The sequence below is a fragment of the Mytilus trossulus genome, chromosome 2 (assembly GCF_036588685.1).
Source record: "Mytilus trossulus isolate FHL-02 chromosome 2, PNRI_Mtr1.1.1.hap1, whole genome shotgun sequence".
Taxonomy (NCBI): Eukaryota; Metazoa; Mollusca; class Bivalvia; order Mytilida; family Mytilidae; genus Mytilus; species Mytilus trossulus.
In genome coordinates this window covers 50,928,080-50,948,877 of record NC_086374.1, presented here as the reverse complement: position 1 = coordinate 50,948,877, position 20,798 = coordinate 50,928,080, and the positions used below count along the sequence as shown (strand labels likewise).

Sequence of the window (20,798 nt, the reverse complement as noted above, 5' to 3'; positions counted from 1 at the left end):
AATTCGGCATATATAAAAAATCCTGCCATTGGTCAAGAATGGTGATGTTGAAATGGAGGTGACTTTTTAACTTGCGGTAGACGGCACAGCTTTGTAATCATGTATGCTGGCTTAATCTGCCAAGACTGGATTGTTACCCTTGGCTAGTGAAAAGATGAGCACTATGTAAGATGAGTCTAGATATTCAAATGAGAGTAGAGAAGAGGCAAACAGATCCCTATAAATATCAGATTTTCACCAACAATGGATTTTGATAAGATTAGACAATGGCATAGTATTTGCACTTTTTACTTTGTGGAACAGAAGCACTGAGACCATCCATGGTTTTTGGTCAATGTTGCCTATTTCTGTGTTTTGTTTTGCCTACTGTTGTTTGTCTTTTAGATGTTTTTTTGCTACAGCTTTGTCATTTTGCTTTCAACTTATTAGTTTGAATATTCCTTAGACATCTATCACTCTCTTTTGATCTGGGCACAAATGTATTAAGCCATTTCATTATAAAGTAGATTTTATTGTTGCTAAAAACAAAATTGATTTAAAAATTTTATTCAAACTAAGTTCTAATATTTGGTAAATCTGAATGTAGAACACTCTTTGGTAAAAAAAAATATAAACATAATACAAAATAAGATCCCTGTAAAAGAACCCATATCTAACATCAACTTAAATAATATACTAAAGACTCATTCATACAGATCATTAAACACATAGAATAAATAGGACAGTATTAACCAAACAGATATACTTTCATACTATTCCATCATTTTGTCATGTATATTAGACACTGGTTAAAGAGAATGCATTCCCTGACTGACACTGTTTTTGTCTATGTTATATGATGATGAATAGGTGTGTATCTCATATTTTCCAAGGTGAATGAAAATTAATTTCATTGAAAAGTTGAATTATATTTTTCTTAATTTCTTTTTAAATAAAAGTTATAATGACTCCAACTTTCCACATATTTCATTTGTCCAATGACTATAATCAAACAGCATTATTTTATTCTTTAAAAAAATGTTATTATTAATCTAAAGACATGTAGGCTTAAAAACATTTACAATGCATTTTTGTTATACTTGATATTAAGTTGATCAACACTGATATTCAAACTTGTTTGTGATATTAAAAATATAAATATTTGAAAAAAACTTGATAATAATCTGGCAAGTATTATACACATTAGAGCACTTTCAATGCAATGTTCAATAAAATTAGTATATCCAAGGACCAAAAATCTTTTCAAAATAGTTGTTAATAAGCATTGATTTTTCAAATTTTACAAGACATTGCGCCTGATATAAGTATGAAAAAATCTGGCAAGAAAGGTACATGTCAGAAAACATATAAGACCAGACAATCTGACAGACAGGCACATTCAGGAACCCCTTATATTTCTGCATCAGAAGACTAACAAAATTCGCCAAAAAAAACAAACATATAATAAAAAATCAATACAGGAAAAAATCATTCAACTCTAAAATAACAGTAAAATATATATAATAGATAAAAAAATTAAAAAAATTATCAACAAATAATATCATACTAAAGAATGCTTAACTCATATTTGGTTCTTTAAAAAAAAATAATAAAAGAAGTTGGTCTTCACAAAAATGTCACCTTCTAACATAAAGTATGGGGAAAATTTCTTCTTTATTTATCTTCTACTTTTATATTATTTCATATAGTTCAATCGATTATGTAAAAGAACATTAATTAACATACAACAAGTAAGAAAAGTATATTAATTGACCTACATAAACAGAAAATATAATTAATTGACCTACATAAACAGAAAAATTAATTAAATGACCTACATAATCAGAAAGGTACATTAATTGACCTACATAATCAGAAGATTTTGAACTATCAGAACTGACATATAAATCATTTGTTAATGTGGGAGTACTAACAAAAATCAACAAATTAAAATATCAATAAACAATCTTCCATTTAGAAGGCTGTTCACATTCTTCTTCGGATTCAGAACACAATCTATTAAATGTTGTTTCTGGATCAAATCCTAAAATCTCTCGCTCTTCCTGAATTCTGAATGAAAATGTTGACACATATGTTCCGACAAAATGTCTAAAATAGAAGAATGATGTATTGATTAATGAATGAAAACAATGGTTTCTAGAGTAAGAAAAAAACAATACATTAACACAAGCCAAAACCTGACTTTTAATAGCAAATAAAACAATGTTAAAACACACAGAAATTAAGATTGAACCTTTTATTTTAGGTTGGTTATAAGATTAGTGATTTCAAACACATTGGAGTTTATTGTATTCTCATTTGTTACACATTAAAAATAAAACTAGATCACTGTTATCTACTGAAAAAACAAAAAACACACATCTTTCTTATGCATGTAATAAATGTTACAAGGCACAATGCCTTTAGTTGCTTTAAAAGATTCATCTTTAGTCTATAGATGTATATTAATTATATAATTGTCCTGTATACATATGAAACATTACTCAGATGCCCTAGGGAACTGCATCGTTCAACAACTTTAAATTTACTTTTTAATCAGTTTTAAATCATCTCTTATCAAAAGAAGTCATTTATATCACAAAACATGAAAGTTTTTCTTATATTGAGAGTAAAACTTTTTTTTCAGCCTAGTTCAACATACCTAGCATGGGCTGCTATCCATTGGTCAATTATTGCCACACCTCCATCTTTATATTTTTCTCTGATTTCTTGTGTTGGCTTGTATCGATAAATCTCTGCTTTTTTAAAGAAACCTTTCAGCGTTTCAAAATCTAGAAAATAATAGGGTTATTTTAATTAAATTTTTCCTAAAAGTAATTGTAACTTAGAAATTAAACTGTAATTGCAACCTCATCTCATTTTGACAAGTGCTATTGCCTTGAAATTTAGTACTTAACAAAAGATAATCTTTAATTGTTTCAAGTTTCATGCTTTTAAATCTTTTATTTGATTTTTAGCAAACACTAGAGAAAGATCAAAAGAAGATTAATGAAACCTCAGCAATGATTTTGAGGAGGGACAAAAATTTAAAAATAAAAATTCAAACCTTCAATAATTTTGATTGATTCAGCTGACCAATTACCAAACTAGTCTATGTGTAGATTCAAACTGCTAAAACTTGTATGGAGGTCTAATATTTTATATAAATTCATGTATTCTGAAAAGTACCACATTTTAAGAATTGTTTTCAAAGTCATCAATTATTTAACAGATATTATAATGTTATTTACAGCAGAAAGTGTCTAAATCTTAAAAAATAAAAAGCTTATTTTTCTCGGAACCAACATGTCTAAATATCTCTTCAATAAAAAGTTTAAATTTTAGAACTTTAATCAAAGATTTCTGAAATACTTTCAGTCTAGATGAAATATTTTATCAATATTCTTACCATTTTCATCACAATCTGATGCTATAAATACTTTCTTCAGTTTATTCTTTTTCAGTAATTCTTTAATTTGTTTGGCAGCATATTTGAGACTTGGAACTTGTTCTTTATGTGCATACAGATAATCTTTCCTACGTAGATGTACACTCAAGTATGGACCGCCTTTTGCATCTCCATGATTTTTCTGTAACAATATATAAATCAATGTGATACAAATAAATAAAATTATTATGGTTTTGTTATACTGTGGATGCCCTTGTTTTCTTTCATATCAATTTTCATTCATATTTGAATTTATTGGTTTTGCCAAAAGCTGAATATGACAGCCTAATAAATAGAATTTCTAAAAATATTAGAAGTTTGGGTTCGCTTTTACCCCAAAAATCCAGAAAAATTGATATCCACTGAATACTGGTGAAACTTCAATATGTCACTTCAACAGTTTCATCAGTGTTTTTACACAAATAGCACCGCAATATGGACTGAAAAAGTATCCCATAAAAGTGATATCTACCTGATATCTATCTAAACTTTAAAAACAAGAAAAGATAAATATTGTGTATGCTGCTGATCAGTTATTTCATTGTAAAGTTATCATAAAAATAAACTAAAGGTTTATACTTATATTGTAATATTTCTGGAGCAACAAAGATGGGGTAAATATCAAAAGGGCACCAGCAGAAATTACTTCTGAGGAAATTGTAACATAATTGAGATTGTCTAGTTTATGTATCAAATTGACATAGAAAAAGTTATTTAATGTGAGAGTTATCTTAGGGATTATACTTTTTTTCTTAAAAGGAGTTTCAAGTCTGTCCTAAGTGTTCTCAATATGAAAGCTCCAATGAATGCTTACACATAATATTAAACAAGAGCTGCCTTAATGAGATACTTAGAACATCCTTGAATATCAGTGTCAAGAACAAATATATGATCAATAATAGAGGACAATCATATTCAAACCTTCATTTCTGGCCATTTACTAAGAATTGTTTTATCATTTTCATCAGTAGAATCAAGATATTCTTTTCTAAACTCATCACCAATATCTCTTAAATGCTTTGCAAAAACCATGCTCCTTCTGGCCTGAAAATATAATTTCTTATTCATTTTACAACAATAATGCACTAAATTAAACACTTATATTAACTATACACAATTTTGAATTTTAATCTTAGGAATATTTCACAAAATATATATCTGTATGTTTCCAAGAGTATGTCATTTATTATTTGTTCAATATTAAAATTTGATTATTGGTGTAAAATTGCTTCTCTCAGCACTATATGCTATATTGTGGCAGTAAGTTCTTAATGGTGGGTACAGGAAAACTGGAAAGCCTAGTCAAATAAGGTTGGAGTAAAATGTCGAGTGCAGGGTTGAATTCACAACCTCAGTGCTGACAACTTAGAGATACAGCAGATGAACTACTAAAACCAATATGCCATAAAGTCCCACATATCAAATTTGAGATCAGGAGTTTGTAAAAAGCAAATTCTGGTATTTTCAAACTGTTGCTTAAAATAAATATCCTGAAACCCATTTTTTCCTTTTTATTATTAGTTATGACTTTCATTAAGTTATCTTTGATTGAAAAGTGATGGCTCTTTTTAATGGTTGTCCTTCTAATGCATTTTTGTTTTCTCCCTTTCAAAAGTCTCAAGCAATAACTCCCATAACTACAACTATATTTGAAAAAATGCTTTAAATTTTGAAGACCAATTAATGAGACAGTTTTTTAAGCAAAGCCAAATGGGAATATTCACAGCATCAAAACTTATTTCTTACATCCCAAAATTTGGTGCTATGTTGTCCACTTCTTCCATGAATGAGCTGTTCTGCTCTATCAAGCATGACTGACCTAAGGGAGATAACCAGATATTGGCTGTTTGACAAATTCATCTTAAAAGTATAAATACTGTTATTTCGAATCCTATCATAGTTTCCCACAGATTCACCTGCAAGTTACCTGTCCATTTAAACTTTTGTAAGTTCTATTGTTCCATCTAACAAATACAACAGGTATTGTTCTCTGTATAGTTTATTCACTGGGACCTTTAAATTTCTTGCCAGAGAAATCTATCAGTCACTAATTAATTTACCTGAACAAAAAATTAAACTGTCAATAATAGAAATACATGTACAAATAAGTAATGATAAAACTGCATGTGGTGTTGTATTTATTCAACCAATAACACATTTTCAAATTGTTGGATATAAACACTGATTTAAAAATCAAAAGTTGATTTCTGATCAAATTTCAACATTTTATCTATTAAAATTTGCTATATTTTAGTCTGTTCACAAAAACAACTTTAAAATGAAAATGTTTAAATATAAAAGGTCTTCATAAATGAATTCTTTATAACTGAAGAACCATGAAAAACATGCAGATTCTTTGAAACATAAATGCATACAGTACTTAAAAAAAATCAGAAATAAACTTTTCATAATTTTTAATCAGTGCTTGTATTGAACAGATTGAACATATATTATTGTTATTAAATAAATACTGTATCACATGCAGTTTATGTGAGTTTATACATGTATTTCAATCAACAAAGAAGATATTTTTTTGGTCAGGCAAATTAATCAATGAGTGATAGATTTCTCCTAGAAGAAATTTAAATGTCCAAGTGAATAAACTACACAGAGAGCAATAGCTATTGTATTGATTCAATGGGACAGGTAAACTTGCAAAAGTTTAAATACCTTGGTAAAGAGCAGACCACACTGTGGAAAACTTTCATTTGGTTCGCTATAAAATATCCAGCTGAATAGAAAATTTGATATATTTTATTTGTTTTTTTACTTTAATAAACAAAGAATTTTTTATCTGAATAATAAAATCCAACCATATTTTAAAATACTATGAAGATCAACCTGTCAATTTTTTTTTAACTTTGATGAATGTAATGTTGTTCTAATAAAAAAGTGATTATGGTCAGTCAAAATAATTCATATCATTATCCAATTCAACTGGACATTTCTTAATATTGTTTTCTTTGCACTTACCTTATAATTGCCATAATAAATCAATAAAATATCAAATATATTAATATATGGACTAGATTGTAGTAACTTGTTTGTTAATATCTATAATATGCTGATTTTTATTGACACTTTGAGTACAAATGATAAACACAAATTATAAGTTATTGAAATATTGAAACATAAAAGTCTGTGAGAACATATATTATAGTGATTTATTATGGCAAAAGTAAGAAAAGACAACAAAAGATGATGACAAACCACATGTGGGAAAATGAATATGACTTACAATCCAAAACATAGAACTAAATTCACTGTACTGTCCATGTATAACTTGCTCAGCTCTTTCTAACATTACTGACCTGTAGTGGGATAAAATTACGTCAACACTTAGCTTTTGCCACAATAGAGAAAATTTATCAAATATTGAGATTCAAAAAAGCCTTAAACCTCACCTTTAACCAATTCAATGTGCAGTTTATTAACTTGTCTTGGGTACTAGTATATGTTCCAAAGTGGTAGATTACAACATTGTATACAACATTAATAAAAAAAAACCATTGTTTTGTATTTTCTCAGTTGTTTCAAAGATTTAAACTAAAATGACCAATCCTTACCATTAGATCCTAAAAACTAAATACTAAGATCATCATGATCACAGCAGACCTGTTTTGTGATTCGGTTCTCAGATGAAATTAGTGAGTATGATTGAAAGATGACATTGTCCTGAGACAAGCCTTCAAATTGTTGTTCATTTATTACTTATTTTGTTTTTTTTGTGTTTTAACAACAGATCGTACATTTTTTAGTTGTGGAAGATCTATAAAATAGTTGTTGTGGCACTATTGTGCAAAATGTCAAAAAAATATTTCTAGTGGTCACATCAGCTACGACATGTCCATGATGGGTACAAGACAGAAAAAAGAATTGTAATTGTACTATCGTGGGTTAGTCGTAAGTCGATCATGTGACAGTCGTACAACAGTCCTGCGATAATCGTACGACAACCTGGAGTTGTTTGTGGCTATTTTCAGGTTTTCATGTCATGGGATGCGCGTGTTACTGTCGTGCCACTGTGATGTGACTCTCAAAAAAAGCTCTTGAAACATGCCTGGCTCCATGATTCACATGAATCCAATGAAATCACCGGCAGATTCCCGCTCCAAACCTCACATCAGTGTACTATACTGCCCAAACATCAGGTGCTGTATGATCTTATTGTAGTCTGCTAAGGTGCCTTTTCAGCAGGGTCAAGCATAATCATTCTAATGAAATAGCCATCCTGTTTAACCGGAAGCCGTTATGTTTTTCCAAAGATTCATTCCCACCTAATTGTATTCTTCTAAGATGTTGGTCTACTGCTATTATTATTACATTGTTCAAAAAAGGCGATAGAAATGATTGTGGTAACTATCGTGGCATATCACTTTTATGTGTTATAAGTAAAATTTTTATGGGTATTATTTGTAATAGATTAAAAGTATGGTCAGATTTGAACGAGCATTTAATAGAAGAACAAGCTGGTTTTCGCAGTGGCTATTCCACAATAGATAATATTTTCATACTGTGTAGTATTATTATGAAATATTTATCAAAGAAAAAGGGTGTTCTGTACTGTGCATTCATTGATTTTAGCAAAGCCTTTGATGGCATCAATCGTTCAAAACTTTTTTATATATTGTTAAGTAAAAATTTACATGGCAGAATGATAAAGCTATTGCAAAACATTTATGGCAATGTCAAAGCAAAAGTTAAAACAACTGATGGATTATCAGAAACTTTTACTTGTAATTCTGGTGTGAGACAAGGTTGTACTTTAAGTCCTTGGTTATTTGCAATGTATATAAATGAACTTGCAACTGAAATTGAGAACAGTGGTGGAAATGGCATCTTTATACATGAGAACTTTCATAACGTTATGCTACTACTCTTTGCAGACGATCTTGCACTTATAGCCGATACACCAATTGATCTACAGAGAAGATTAAACAATTTAGAAAAGTATTGCGAAAAGTGGAATATGACTATAAACATGGACAAATCAAATATTGTTGTATTTAAAAATGGAGGTAAATTATCTAAAAACGAGAAGTGGTACTTCAATAATGAACCTTTAAAAGTTGTCAGTTATTATAAATATTTAGGAATATATTTTTCCAATAGACTGAAATGGACTTACTGTTGCAAAACATTACGAATGCAGTGTGAAAAGGCTCTGAACATGATAAAACATTGTATGTGTAAACTTGGAACTAGAGATATAAATCTTGGATTTAAGTTATTTGACTCTATGGTTGCTCCAATTCTTTATTATGGTGCAGAATTATGGGGAACAGAGAAAGTGAAAGACATTGAAACTGTTCAAAATAAATTCTGTAAATGGCTTCTTGGAATGGGCCAAAAGACTAATAATCACATAGCAAGAGGTGAATGTGGCCGTCATGAACTATATATAAATTATGTGTGTAAACCTATTAAGTATTTTCTACACTTACAATGCATGGATGATAACAGACTTCCAAAACTATGCTATCGTATGATGTATAAAATGAATGAAAATGGACGTTTAAATTGGTGTTCTAAAGTGCAAAGACTATTATTTTCAAATGGATTTGGTGTTGTATGGGAAAGTCAAAGTGTTGGAGATGCAAAATTGTTTTTACATTTATTTAAACAGAGACTTACAGATATAAACTTACAATCTTGGTCAGATTATATTGGCAACTCATCAAAGTGTGCTTTTTATTCAAAAGTTAAGGATTATATTTGTATAAATGAAAATATACAGAAACTGTCATATAATCTTAGATATGAAATTTTTTCAATTTTATGTTCAAACCATAAGCTAGCTATTGAACAAGGTAGACATGAAAACCAACCAAGGGAAAATAGGTTGTGTAAAATTTGTAATACAAATGAAATAGAAGATGAATTCCATTTTGTACTTGTTTGTCCAATTTTGGCTGACATAAGGAGAAATTTTTTACCATTATGGTGTCAAAGTAATTGTAACAGAGACACTTTAACTAGTCTTTTTAGAACAGAAAATTTAATTACTTTGAAAAATCTGGCTGTATTTTTGAAAAAAGCTAAATGCTGTAGAGAAGAAGTCTTGTCACTATGACTTGATAAAATGAATATACTTAATAAATAAATAAATAAATTTATTACAAATACAAGTTTATAAAACTTTTTGAAAATTAATAGATATATATATATATATGTTGGTAATATGTGTGTGTTGTATTGTTTAATATATGTTATTATTGAACTGTAGTTGATATTAAATTGTGAATTTATAAATGTACCGTGGGCTGGAGGCCTGTTTTTGTACAATAAACTTGATTTGATTTGATTTGATTGATTTGATTTGTATTCTTCTAAATACAACGAAAATATGTTGCACGACGAACCTTCCACTGCTGTACAACAGACAATCAATGTTGTGTGATCATTGTATCAGGAGTGTCTTGTGACAGTCGTGAGATAGTCGTATGACAGCTGTGCAACGATTGTTTGATTAAAATGCATTATATTAATACCCACGACAATGTGTTTATCGGACGATGATTGTAAGACACTTTCACGACAGCCACAAGACAGTGACACGATAAAAAATTGTAGAGCAAAAAAGGTGCATGTCCAATTTTGGTCCCATCACACACGCCAGTGCTAAAAATATCATACGACTGTGGTGCGATTGTTGTACAACGACCAGAGATGACCCGCTATTTGACCAAATTTCATGTTGTGGCACTGTAGATGTGTCTTAAGTTCGTTGTGACCAGGGCTTTAGTTTGAACTAGCAAATGATTTCCAAATGAATTGCATCAAAGGATATGGAAGTTTTTCACACTATTTCGGTCACTTTGAGATGACTTAAAAGTTGGTGCTCTTTTTTCAAATTGTTAAAATCACACTGGATTCATAGCAACTTACATTTGTACCTAACGTCCAACTTGGATTTATGTAGATAATTAGGTTTTCTTTAGATTATAAACACTTGGTTACAAGATCTATCTATACATATATACAAACAACAATGCACCAACATTTACATTGATATAAATATATGCATAATATATGGTAAAGAACGTAGTTAATGTTCATTCATTATCTGATAAGGGCTAACAGAGATGTGAAAATCATTATGCTTCAAAAACCAGAAGATACATGTATATATCTATATGTACCAGGCTTAAGATTTGTGCTTCAATACTGTAGAATCAGTATCATTTTTATCATGACCTTGAAACAAATAAACTCATTAAAATAGTTTATCAGTCATCTTTCAATTTGAAATAAGTTTTAAAAAAAAAGTTCAGTAAAAAAAGTACATGGTGCCCCGTGTTGAAAATATCACTTTGATTTCTGACCATACAAAAAATCAATTCTGACTAAAAATCGATCACTAGTATGTGAAATGATAAAAAAAGTCATGCAACATGTATATAAGGGAAAAACTGAACAAACTGAAAATCATTTACCTTTCTAAACAATAAATTGTAGATTTTGATTCCACCAGAATTACACATAAAATGTAGGGCCACCTTTCAGAACCCAAGCCTGTTATGCATGTCGACCATCTTTAGCATTTTATGTAAGTTTGAATCCATATTTGCATATGCTCTAACCTAACGAGCATTTCTTCTTTTTCCATTAAATTTTGCAATTCATGGTTTGGTTTTGTAAAAGTCACAGATAGACAAAGAGAGAAACTACACAGTGGTTTCCAGATAAGTTGTAAAGTAACCATGATGAAAAAAGATTCAGTATGGAACAAAAAGCAGTTGACTTCATGCAGTTAAACAAGTTTATAAGTGGCAAAGCTCAGCCTAAGTCAACAAAAATTGCATATCAAAGAAACAAATTGTATACATAGCCAAGACAGAATTATCTCATAAGCTTTATTCTAAAGAAAACTGAAGAGAAAAAATGTGATACAATACCTCTAACAATAAGATTTGATAGAGATTATAGAGGAATCTGATCATTTTTTTAATCAGTTTCCTAAAATTAAAAAAATGGAAATAAAATCATTCTTGAACTTAGAGTTTTTAATTTAGCATTCAAGTGTAGACAAAAAGCTTTGGGGAGACTTTGTCTGATCCATAAAGAGAGAAGAACTTTTTCAGCCCTTACAGTAACAACATGTCCTATGGAGTAACTTTTCATTCTTTATACCTTTACCACTAAATGTAATAGTATATATATATATACACCGGAAACCACTTCTAATTATCCAATGTACATGCACTTTATACAAGAGAATCATACCAAAAATGTTCATTGTACATTCCTATCTTACAAAATTTTACTCACTTCCCAATAAACAGAATTGCCAAATCTATCATGAAGTAGAGTTTCTGCTCTTGTTAACATCACAGACCTAAAATGTAATACTTGTAGAGGCTCATGTCATAGTGACCAGTTAGAGTCACGCATGTCTTATACTAAAATTACTAATGTGATAGAAGGGTCTTGACTGTTGGTGGGATAGTCCTAATATTCCAATCTGCTTCAACGACATCGGACATTTTGACTGAATCCTGAGATTATGGGAATCAACAATGAATACTTGTAATTAAAATAAAAAACAAAGCTGATCATGAATTTTCTTTACCTCCCAAATACTCTTCAAAACAAAACCAAAAGCCATTTACACATGTATTTACATTTTTTTAAAATAACTTTAAAAAAAAAAAACCCAACTTGGTTCTTCATAGAATGGCTTTTTATGAAAAAGAAAAGATATGTTATAAGATGACTCAGTAAAATAAACTACAGACATGACAGACAAAACTATTTGTAAAGAATAATTAGTAATTCAGAAATCATAGTGTCAAAGAGTGCAAATTTAATTTAATTGTAGAAAATATCAGAATGGAATTAAAACTAAACATAATTGATTTTGTAATTCAGGTAGGGTATTTATATGTTGATGAAATTTCAACCAATTATGTCATAAGAAACCATACCAAGGAAAGTTTGTAATTTGTCAGTTCATTAGCTTTTGGTATGTTTGGAAGCTGAGACTATTTTATAATTTCTTCCATTTTCACTCCACACATGTTGTTTTTATGGAACAGCTCTAAGCATAGCAAAATTATACAAACATAGCTACATAGAAAGAGAGATAACTCTTGCTTACCTTGATGTTGTATTTTTCATCAAAAATGATTTCATATTACCAGCCTCACTTTGTACAGAAAGGCAAGCAAACTTTTTGGCATAAACATTCTCATAGCCAAAAAACCATCCTCTCCATTTACCATTTTCATCCTGAAATATAATCATTGTGTGACATCATAGTTTTACTCTTTCATACAAGTACTATCAAATTTGACAAAACATGCATTTTGAACTGAATTTACCAATAACAAGAATGTGTCCTCAGTACACGAATGCCCCACTCGCACTATCATTTTCCATGTTCAGTGGACAGTGAAATTGGGGTAAAAACTCTCATTTGGCATTAAAATTAGAAATATCAAAGGGAACATGTGTACTACATTTGTAAGTTTGAAGTCGATTGGACTTCAACTTCATCAAAAACTACCTTGACCAAAACTTTAACCTGAAGCAGGACAGACAGACAAACGGAAGCACAGACCAGAAAACATAATGCCCCTCTACTATTGTAGGTGGGGCATAAAAATATTTACAGAAACCTGAATGCAAAATTCTAGAGCTATAATTCTTTTTTTTTAACAACAAAACAAAAATATTGATTAAAAAGAGTCATATATATATGGATTTATCAAGATCTTATTTTTTGGCAAATGGAATATATAAATAAACAGAGAAAGTGTCCATTGAACCCATGATTCCAGTACTGCTTGCATATAACTTTAAAACAGTTCATAACTATAGAACTGTTAAAGTAAATTTAAACTTGTCAAGTTGATCTGTGTTTTATGGTAGTGACCATTGTGTATAAGTTTCATAACATTTGGTTTAGGCAAATTACAGAAACTCATACCTGTCAACCTGTGACGATGAAAATGCAGGTCATGACCTGCATTGAAGAATCAAATCTCAGGTCATAACACGTACAAAGTTTTTCGAGCTAAATTTCAGTATTTATGGTACATTTTCTTACAATGTATATCAAAGATACCAAAACATCAATGCATGTTCACTTGGTTCAGTCATTTTAAATCTTATTAATTTTTGTTTCATTGCACTCTTAGAGATTTTTATAAATTTGTGTAACTCAGTCTTGTATCCCTTACTTTTTGTAATCATCAACCACTACCATTTAATATTCTAATGTAGTTTTAGAAAGTGTAAGGTTTCTATCTATTTTGTCTTTAAACAAATTCTTCCATATATATGGAAGTGTTTAACGACCTTGACTGGCTTTTCAGCCCTCCCACGGTCGAAATTCTTCCATTAAAGGGAAATTAGAGAATGATAAAATATAGTAATACAGTAAAAGGAAGTATAAATGTAAAAAATAATTTTCAACTTTTTTTTAAATATTGTATAAAGGTATAAAAATATTGAAAAGTTATTTTTCAATATGTATTTGAATTTTATATTTTTTATGATTTAATCTTTTTCACCCATAAAACTTAATTATAAGGAATAATTTTGAATGGTGACAAATAAGGGGAAGTAACTAGTTAAAATATGTTTGTTTATGTTTATAGTGCAATTTATTTAGGACCTAAAGCTTAGGTAATTGGTGTTAATGAACAGTGTGTTTGACACCAAAGCTGTCAAATGAAGCCATGCACTTAATGGGTCACTTAATTTGACAGTTTACATAGCTAGATGAACTTCCTGTTCATGGAAGATTTACGAATTTGCCGGTATTTCAAAGGAATATTACTTATGAAATCAATCTCAAGGCTAAGAAATACGGGTGAAATCGGGTCATTTTCGGAATTCCGGGTTATTTCAATGACCCGGCGGGTGTCCTGGGTGATCCCTCAGAATTGTGAAAATCTCGGGACACACCCGCAGAAAAAGGGTCAGTTGACAGGTATGGAAACTATAAATCTTGAGACATACATGTACATACTAACAAGGGTAACTCTTAATGCCCTCTTCATTGCAGAAAATAACAAATCTACAAAGAAGTATATATGTACCTCTATAGGAATGTATACCACCTATGATCTATTATTAACATTATTAGTTGCAGGTGAAAGAAACAAACTTTACCTTTTGATAAGGTACTCTATCTATACATTCTCTGATGTCCATTTTCTCTTCCCACTTTCCATTAGTCCATCCTTCTTTGTATCTTTGAAGGTAATAAATTTCGTCCACTACTTCTTCTCCCATTACTATAATTACAATAAGCAAAAAAATGTACAACTAACAAGTATATAAAAATTTGAATGATAAAAATATTAAACATAGATTTATCAATACAAAGCTATAACAGAACAGTAAGAGTTATTCTTCCTTGATGATTTTTTTTTATATGAAAGAGATTTGTTACCTTTAAAAGTTTTGAGCATGTTCTAATTAATACTCTTTCCTTTGCAGGATAAAACTAATAATCATGAACAGTAGATCAGTAATGTTTTAATGTTCCTGAGGAACTTATCTGTTAATATGTGGAATTTCTGCATCTTTTTCTACATCGGATTTTATTCAGGATCCCATTTTCTCATGATCATACTGTTGTGTTATGAATTTCTATTCTAGTGTGAAAAATTGTTACATGTACACTAACTTTTGTAGTGTGTCACAATTCAATGTGCATGATGTTTATGTTATATTGATCAGGTCACAACACTATAATTTTCAAAAAATAAAGAAATATAGCTAATGCAATGTGAATTCAGAAACTTTTCAAATGTATTTATTAAATAGAAAAAAATGTCTTGAGATGCATTATTGGGTTTTCAAAAAAATAAAAAAAATAAAAAACTTTTGAAGTTACAGTTTTTATCAAAAATGTGATACATTATAACATGTATATAACATGTCTAAATAAGCAAAATATTACTGCAATGTTTATTTGATATTGTAAAATTTGAAGAACTAAATACAAACCTGTCAAATAATCTTCAAATTCAATGACAGGGATATGTTCCCTTAGACTTGCAAGGTCAAAGAAAGTTGACCACCTGACCTTGATCTGGTTGAGATCTTGTGACTTCCAATGGTAAAGCCTTCCCCATGGAGGTAGTACAAGAACCCAAGGTTCATCTTCATTTAAAAGTTTTACTAGATTTGCAACTCTCATAAAAACATCACGTCGTAGATTAAACCCTTCTCCTGGGTTAACATCATACAGCAAGTACCTATTAATGAAAACGGTTCAAAAGCTAAAAATACCTGTATTCAAATTAGATGAAGACACCCAGACTCATGGTCATACATGTACATGTATGTACTTGTTTCATGGGTTGGGAAAGTCTTTTAGATATGTCCTATTTTTGGTGCAAAATATATACATTGTAGTAAGCATGCATTTTGTGTCCAGGGATAAATTTTTGTACATGGACACGTATCATGGTACAATGTATGTAGGACTTCAAAAAGAGTACAAATATAACAACTTTATATTTCAATAAATAGTGGATACAGTGCTATTTCTTATACAAGATTTAGGATTCAGACTGACACAGCTGGCCACAATGTCATTTCTTTATCAAACATATAAAAACTAGTGACAACAAGTGGACACAGTCATGACAGTGAAATTTCTATATAAATCTTTGTGAAACAGGGGGCTAGTGAGTCTACAGGTGGACACAACGTAATTAATGTCTTTATCAAACTAATAGAATCTGCTGGCTGCAGCGTACACAGTGTAATTTCTATATATAAAACTTTATGAAAGACGGGCAATAGGGGGGAAAATAAAGCCTTTAAATTAAATCATTATATTCAATATTTATAAGTTATCTTTGTGTCTGTGTGTCCAGCTACAAAATGCATGTCAACTATATTTCGCAGGCAGCACCAGAAACTTGCCACTAATACACCTTATCGCTAATCCCGACTGACCCGGCAGTTTGAACTTTTGACGCATACAACAATCGTTTTCCATTGTGGCGTCAGATATTTTGTTTTATGACGTCAAAATTTTACAGGAACCTGTGTGATATCCGGTAATGGCGGACAAATAGGGATAAGGTGTATGCAAATTCTGTTCCTTGTACTTTAGAGAAAGGCGGGTAAAGCAAAGGGCCAATACATTATTCTTACCCTTGAGCTCCTTTACTAATACAATGTACAAGATACCTTCACAACTTATGAAATAGTCTAAACTACTCTGGACTCAAACAGCTGTTTTGCCAGACAAGCTGGGGCCATGGGAACTGAGTAATCTCAAACTTCTTATGAAACAGATCACTACTGCCTCATATCATGATCTGATGATACGATCTACAGGCACTTGTTTCTATCTATTCGAAGACCCACTGACAACGTATATATTTACGTACGTGTATAGTGGATCTTCCAATGGATGTCATGGATAGAAACAAGTGCCTGTGATACGATTTTTACTCTTACAAAAGTTAGTCTAACCTCACAGATTTTGCCTCTCCAAATTCAACATGTGAATGAGTTTCTGGTTTGAAAATGTCTACTTTTTCATGAGCTTGTGATGCCAATATAAAAATATTTAATAAAACAATGCAGAACTGTGCATTGATATGCATTTTCTAATCCTGTGTTGCCACGAAAGCTTCCTTTCTAAACTGCTTCCGTTTGAAAGGGAGGTAACTCTATTTGAAAAAGTAATATTTCCCGCCATTATTTAAAGTGTTTTACAGATCACTGAGGGGATAGGACCTTTATCGGGACTCCGGGATCGGGTGTTTTCAAGCTCGGGATTTCAGGATTGACCCTTTCGGCATCTGGGAATTCTTTTTTTAATTTCGGGACCTCGGGATTTCGGAATTTCGTGTTTTTAAGGAGGCTCGAGGGTATAAAAATTTCAGAAAAAAATTAAACATTTGTTTTTCTTTACAAATTTTATTTGTTACCATTTGTAATTGTTAGTTTATCATATGGTACAAAAATCATTCAAAACAATCAATTCGTGTTGGCCCCAGATGACTTTTAAAATGTATCAATCATTCCCCAAAAATGCCGGCCTGTGATATGAAAAAAGGAAGACTGAAAAGACCCCCCCCCCCTGAAGATGTCCTGTCCAGAACAGTTTTAGGAGTATGACATGCAGTTAGCATCCCTTATTTCACCGCGTTAAATTATTTTGAAGGATACACACATAAGATTTATTTAATGACTAACTGAATTAGGAAAGTATTCGAATATTAAGCTAGTGAAATCAAAAGACAATTATAAGTAACGTTGGTTCTTTATTAATATTCAATTGTAAATTTAAAATGTTGAAATACCGCAAGTTATTGTATATCTCATAATGACATTTAATGTTTACTTTCCATCACTTAGATATTTAGTCCTCCGAGTAACCTAACTTCGAAGGTAAACTGAAGGATAGAGATAAAAAAAAAAGTAAACTGAAGGATAGAGTAACAGTCGAATAAATTGCATAAATAATACAACTACGATAATCTCCTATACATGCCTATAGCTACTGGAGAAGGAGAACACTTATATCGTGAGAGCCTCTTAAAACGAGATGCGCTGTAAATGAGTGAGTGAGTGAGTGAAAAAGCGAGAGAAAGATAGAAAGAGTGCGAATGAAAGTCATGTTTAATTTGTAGTTACAAGTACGATTCATATGGCTTCAAGGGGTCAGACAATCAAATGACAATACTGGAAGGTCTGAGGTCAAAGTTTTTCGAAAATAGACAGATTGTTCTTTACACTTATAGGTAAAGCTCAAAAGAATATTCAGAATATTTTAGATTTCTTTTGTTTTCTTCCTGTTTTAAGGTTACCTCTGAAAGGAGTGCTCCATGTTTTAAATTGCGATAAGTTTACATTTAGAGCCACAGCAATGATTGGTTACACTAGGTCTTGTATATGATAGTGTTGCATACTAGTATTACATTGTATTACTATTTCGTGAGGGTAAAATATTAATACACAAGTTAACGGATTCATACTATGAAATTAAATACTGAGTGTGTGAATTATTTTGAAGATAATAACTTGTATTCCCATTTAATGTATTGTTTTAGTACACATTCATTCTCTTTTTTCTTAGATTTTGTTTACACATTATCTGAAAAATTGCATTCCCGAATGACAAAAAGATGGACGCCGTTCACAACCCATCATCCAACCGAACCCAATCCACCCACACACATATAGATACATATGTTACCATGCTCACTTCTGTTTTAATCTTACACAAAGTAAACAATGCTTAACGTACCAAAAAGTTTGATTAATCTTAAGATTTGTGTTTGTGAATTTATTGCCGATCATGGTTTAACCATGTTAGAGTTATGCACGTATATTTGTCTCTGACTAAACCAAAAAAAACAACACTCCATCTTTCATTAATTCATCTCTTTCTAGTATTTGTCCATCCTTTATTCTATATTTTGATATCTGAAACTATTTGTTCTAATGGTATGACATATTAGATCAAATCAGTAAAGAACTATTTAAATAAACACAGATATATGCATACGAAAATGCGGGATCCCGACTTATGATTAACAAATAGAGATGAAAATCGCTATATTATGCACATAGATAAATTATTCATAGGCCTCATATATTCTTTGTAAGGATCTAACTGTCTTTATATGGTTGAAATATTGCCAGGGAATTGCATCGAAAATGTCATTAAACATCATCCGAAGTAATAAATCTCGATCCTATACAGTCTTCGTCTGTAAATTAATTGTTTTGATTAACTCGTCTGTAAACAAGAGTCCCAAGTACACGGATGCCCCATCTGCACTATCATTTTCTATGTGCAGTGGACCGTGAAAATGGGATAAAATAATTAATTTGGCATTAAAATTAGAAAGATCATATTATAGGGAACATGTGTACTAAGTTTCTAGTTGATCGGACTTCAACTTCCTCAAAAACTACCTCGAACAAAAACTTTAACCAAACCTTTAACCTGAAATGAGAGGCCGGACGGATGGACGAACGGACGGACGAACGTACAGACGAACGAACGTACGGACGCACAGATCAGAAAACATAATTCTCATAAATGGGGCATAAAAAGCCAACAAAAAAGACGATTTTTTATGTCTACCCATCATAATTTTTGAGGATACAAAATCTGTTTCAAAATCAGATACAATGATATAAATACCTATTATTACTCAGGTACACAAAAGAGCAATATAGAGAAGTTACCGAGTCACGAATGTTTTTTTTCTTTCAATTTCTTACTCTTTTATAAATGAGAATTTAGAATTAGATTGTAAGGAATGACTGTAATATTTCTTTCGAACTACCTTTAAAATGTGGTGCGCACTTTTAAATTTTCTATGTTCTTTCTTTATAGACAGAAAAAATATTACAGTCATCCCTTAAATAAAGATAAAAAAATACCGGAACAAGCCGTTTCATTAAAATCTAACCAGCAATGAATTGTCGTAGTTCTATTTTATCATGCTACTGGATCTTGCATAAAAATCTAACGAAAAATAAATGCACATTTATACCCGAGGGATTAAAGGTATATACACAATACAATACAAATATATGCATATATTTTTTTCTATTAACAATTTTTTTTTATGGTTTCAAATAATTAGCGGATAGAAGATACTATAGAAATGGGTTTCTCCTGGAGATTCCATCTGGTTACTCAAGTTATTTAAAGGCATTGGCTACTTAGCGGATTGATCTATTCATCATGCACTTCAATTCAAAAACATTGTTCTTAAAAAATAAATTAAACCTACTTAATAATCAATTTAATGTTAGACAAAGCAGCTGCGTTTCTGAAGTGTAAGAACGAAATCGCATTGATGTTAGTACGTTAGTACGTTCGCACCTGATGTGCTCCTTCTCTAGATTAAAAAAAAGCAATGCAATATGTCATATCTAAAACATCCATGAAAAGACCACTTCAATGTAACAAATAAGAAACATAAAATAATTGTAAAGTATATAGCAATCTTTACAAGTCGAAAATAATCTCTGCCAAAAGTAACTGACTATTAGTTACAATATTCAACGTCATTTAAGAAAGATTTATGAATGCAAGGTTAACATTTTAAGGTGTACAGTTTTAAAATAATCCGTAGAATTACCAAAAAAAAACGGACTACAATTGTCAAGACAGCGAGAAAAAACTGCATAATCAGAAAAGACAAAATTGAATTCTATACCTCCCCTATAGAGCTGGTCGAATACCCTGTCAATCATTTAGGCTTTGGTAACAAGCTGGCATTGCAGTCAACGGTGGACTATTTTACACGTATATTTGAAATAAATATTGAAACCAAAATAATCCAATGTTGCGTTTTTAAAGTCAATAAGTATATATCATTTATTCAATGAAATATAGATTATGGTTTCAAATACCTCGTTGCAA

At 30.7% G+C, this 20,798-nt stretch overlaps 1 protein-coding gene across 4 annotated transcripts; it reads right to left on the bottom strand.

The window, feature by feature from the left end:
• Positions 1-489: 489 nt before the first annotated feature.
• On the bottom strand, positions 490-17,066 carry LOC134707513 (GDP-fucose protein O-fucosyltransferase 2-like). 4 transcript variants are annotated; one of them, XR_010105720.1, is made up of 10 exons: positions 16,877-17,066; positions 15,392-15,642; positions 14,549-14,673; positions 12,528-12,658; positions 6,666-6,738; positions 4,349-4,471; positions 3,389-3,569; positions 2,642-2,771; positions 1,784-2,088; positions 491-1,753 (listed from the first exon to the last, which is right to left on the bottom strand). XR_010105720.1 is itself a non-coding variant. In XM_063567321.1 (9 exons), the coding sequence occupies exons 1-9, from the start codon at positions 17,008-17,010 to the stop codon at positions 1,935-1,937; spliced, it is 1,296 nt and encodes a 431-aa protein (XP_063423391.1). In that variant the 5' UTR covers positions 17,011-17,066; the 3' UTR covers positions 490-1,934. The 4 variants fall into 4 exon arrangements, 3 of the variants coding, with proteins under 3 accessions (XP_063423391.1, XP_063423389.1, XP_063423390.1); XM_063567321.1 differs by lacking the exon at positions 6,666-6,738 and adding an exon at positions 11,699-11,765 and having other exon boundaries at positions 490-2,088; XM_063567319.1 differs by lacking the exon at positions 6,666-6,738 and adding an exon at positions 5,174-5,246 and having other exon boundaries at positions 490-2,088.
• Between the last annotated feature and the right edge of the window lie 3,732 nt (positions 17,067-20,798).

Coding starts and splice junctions, on each gene's coding strand:
- LOC134707513 (XM_063567319.1), bottom strand. CDS start 17,010: ATGCATATCAATGCACAGTTCTGCATTGTTTTATTAAATATTTTTATA. Junction 12,659..14,548: donor ATAGAGTACCTTATCAAAAG/GTAAAGTTTGTT, acceptor ATTATATTTCAG/GATGAAAATGGTAAATGGAG. Junction 4,472..5,173: donor ATAGCACCAAATTTTGGGAT/GTAAGAAATAAG, acceptor TTATATTTTCAG/GCCAGAAGGAGCATGGTTTT.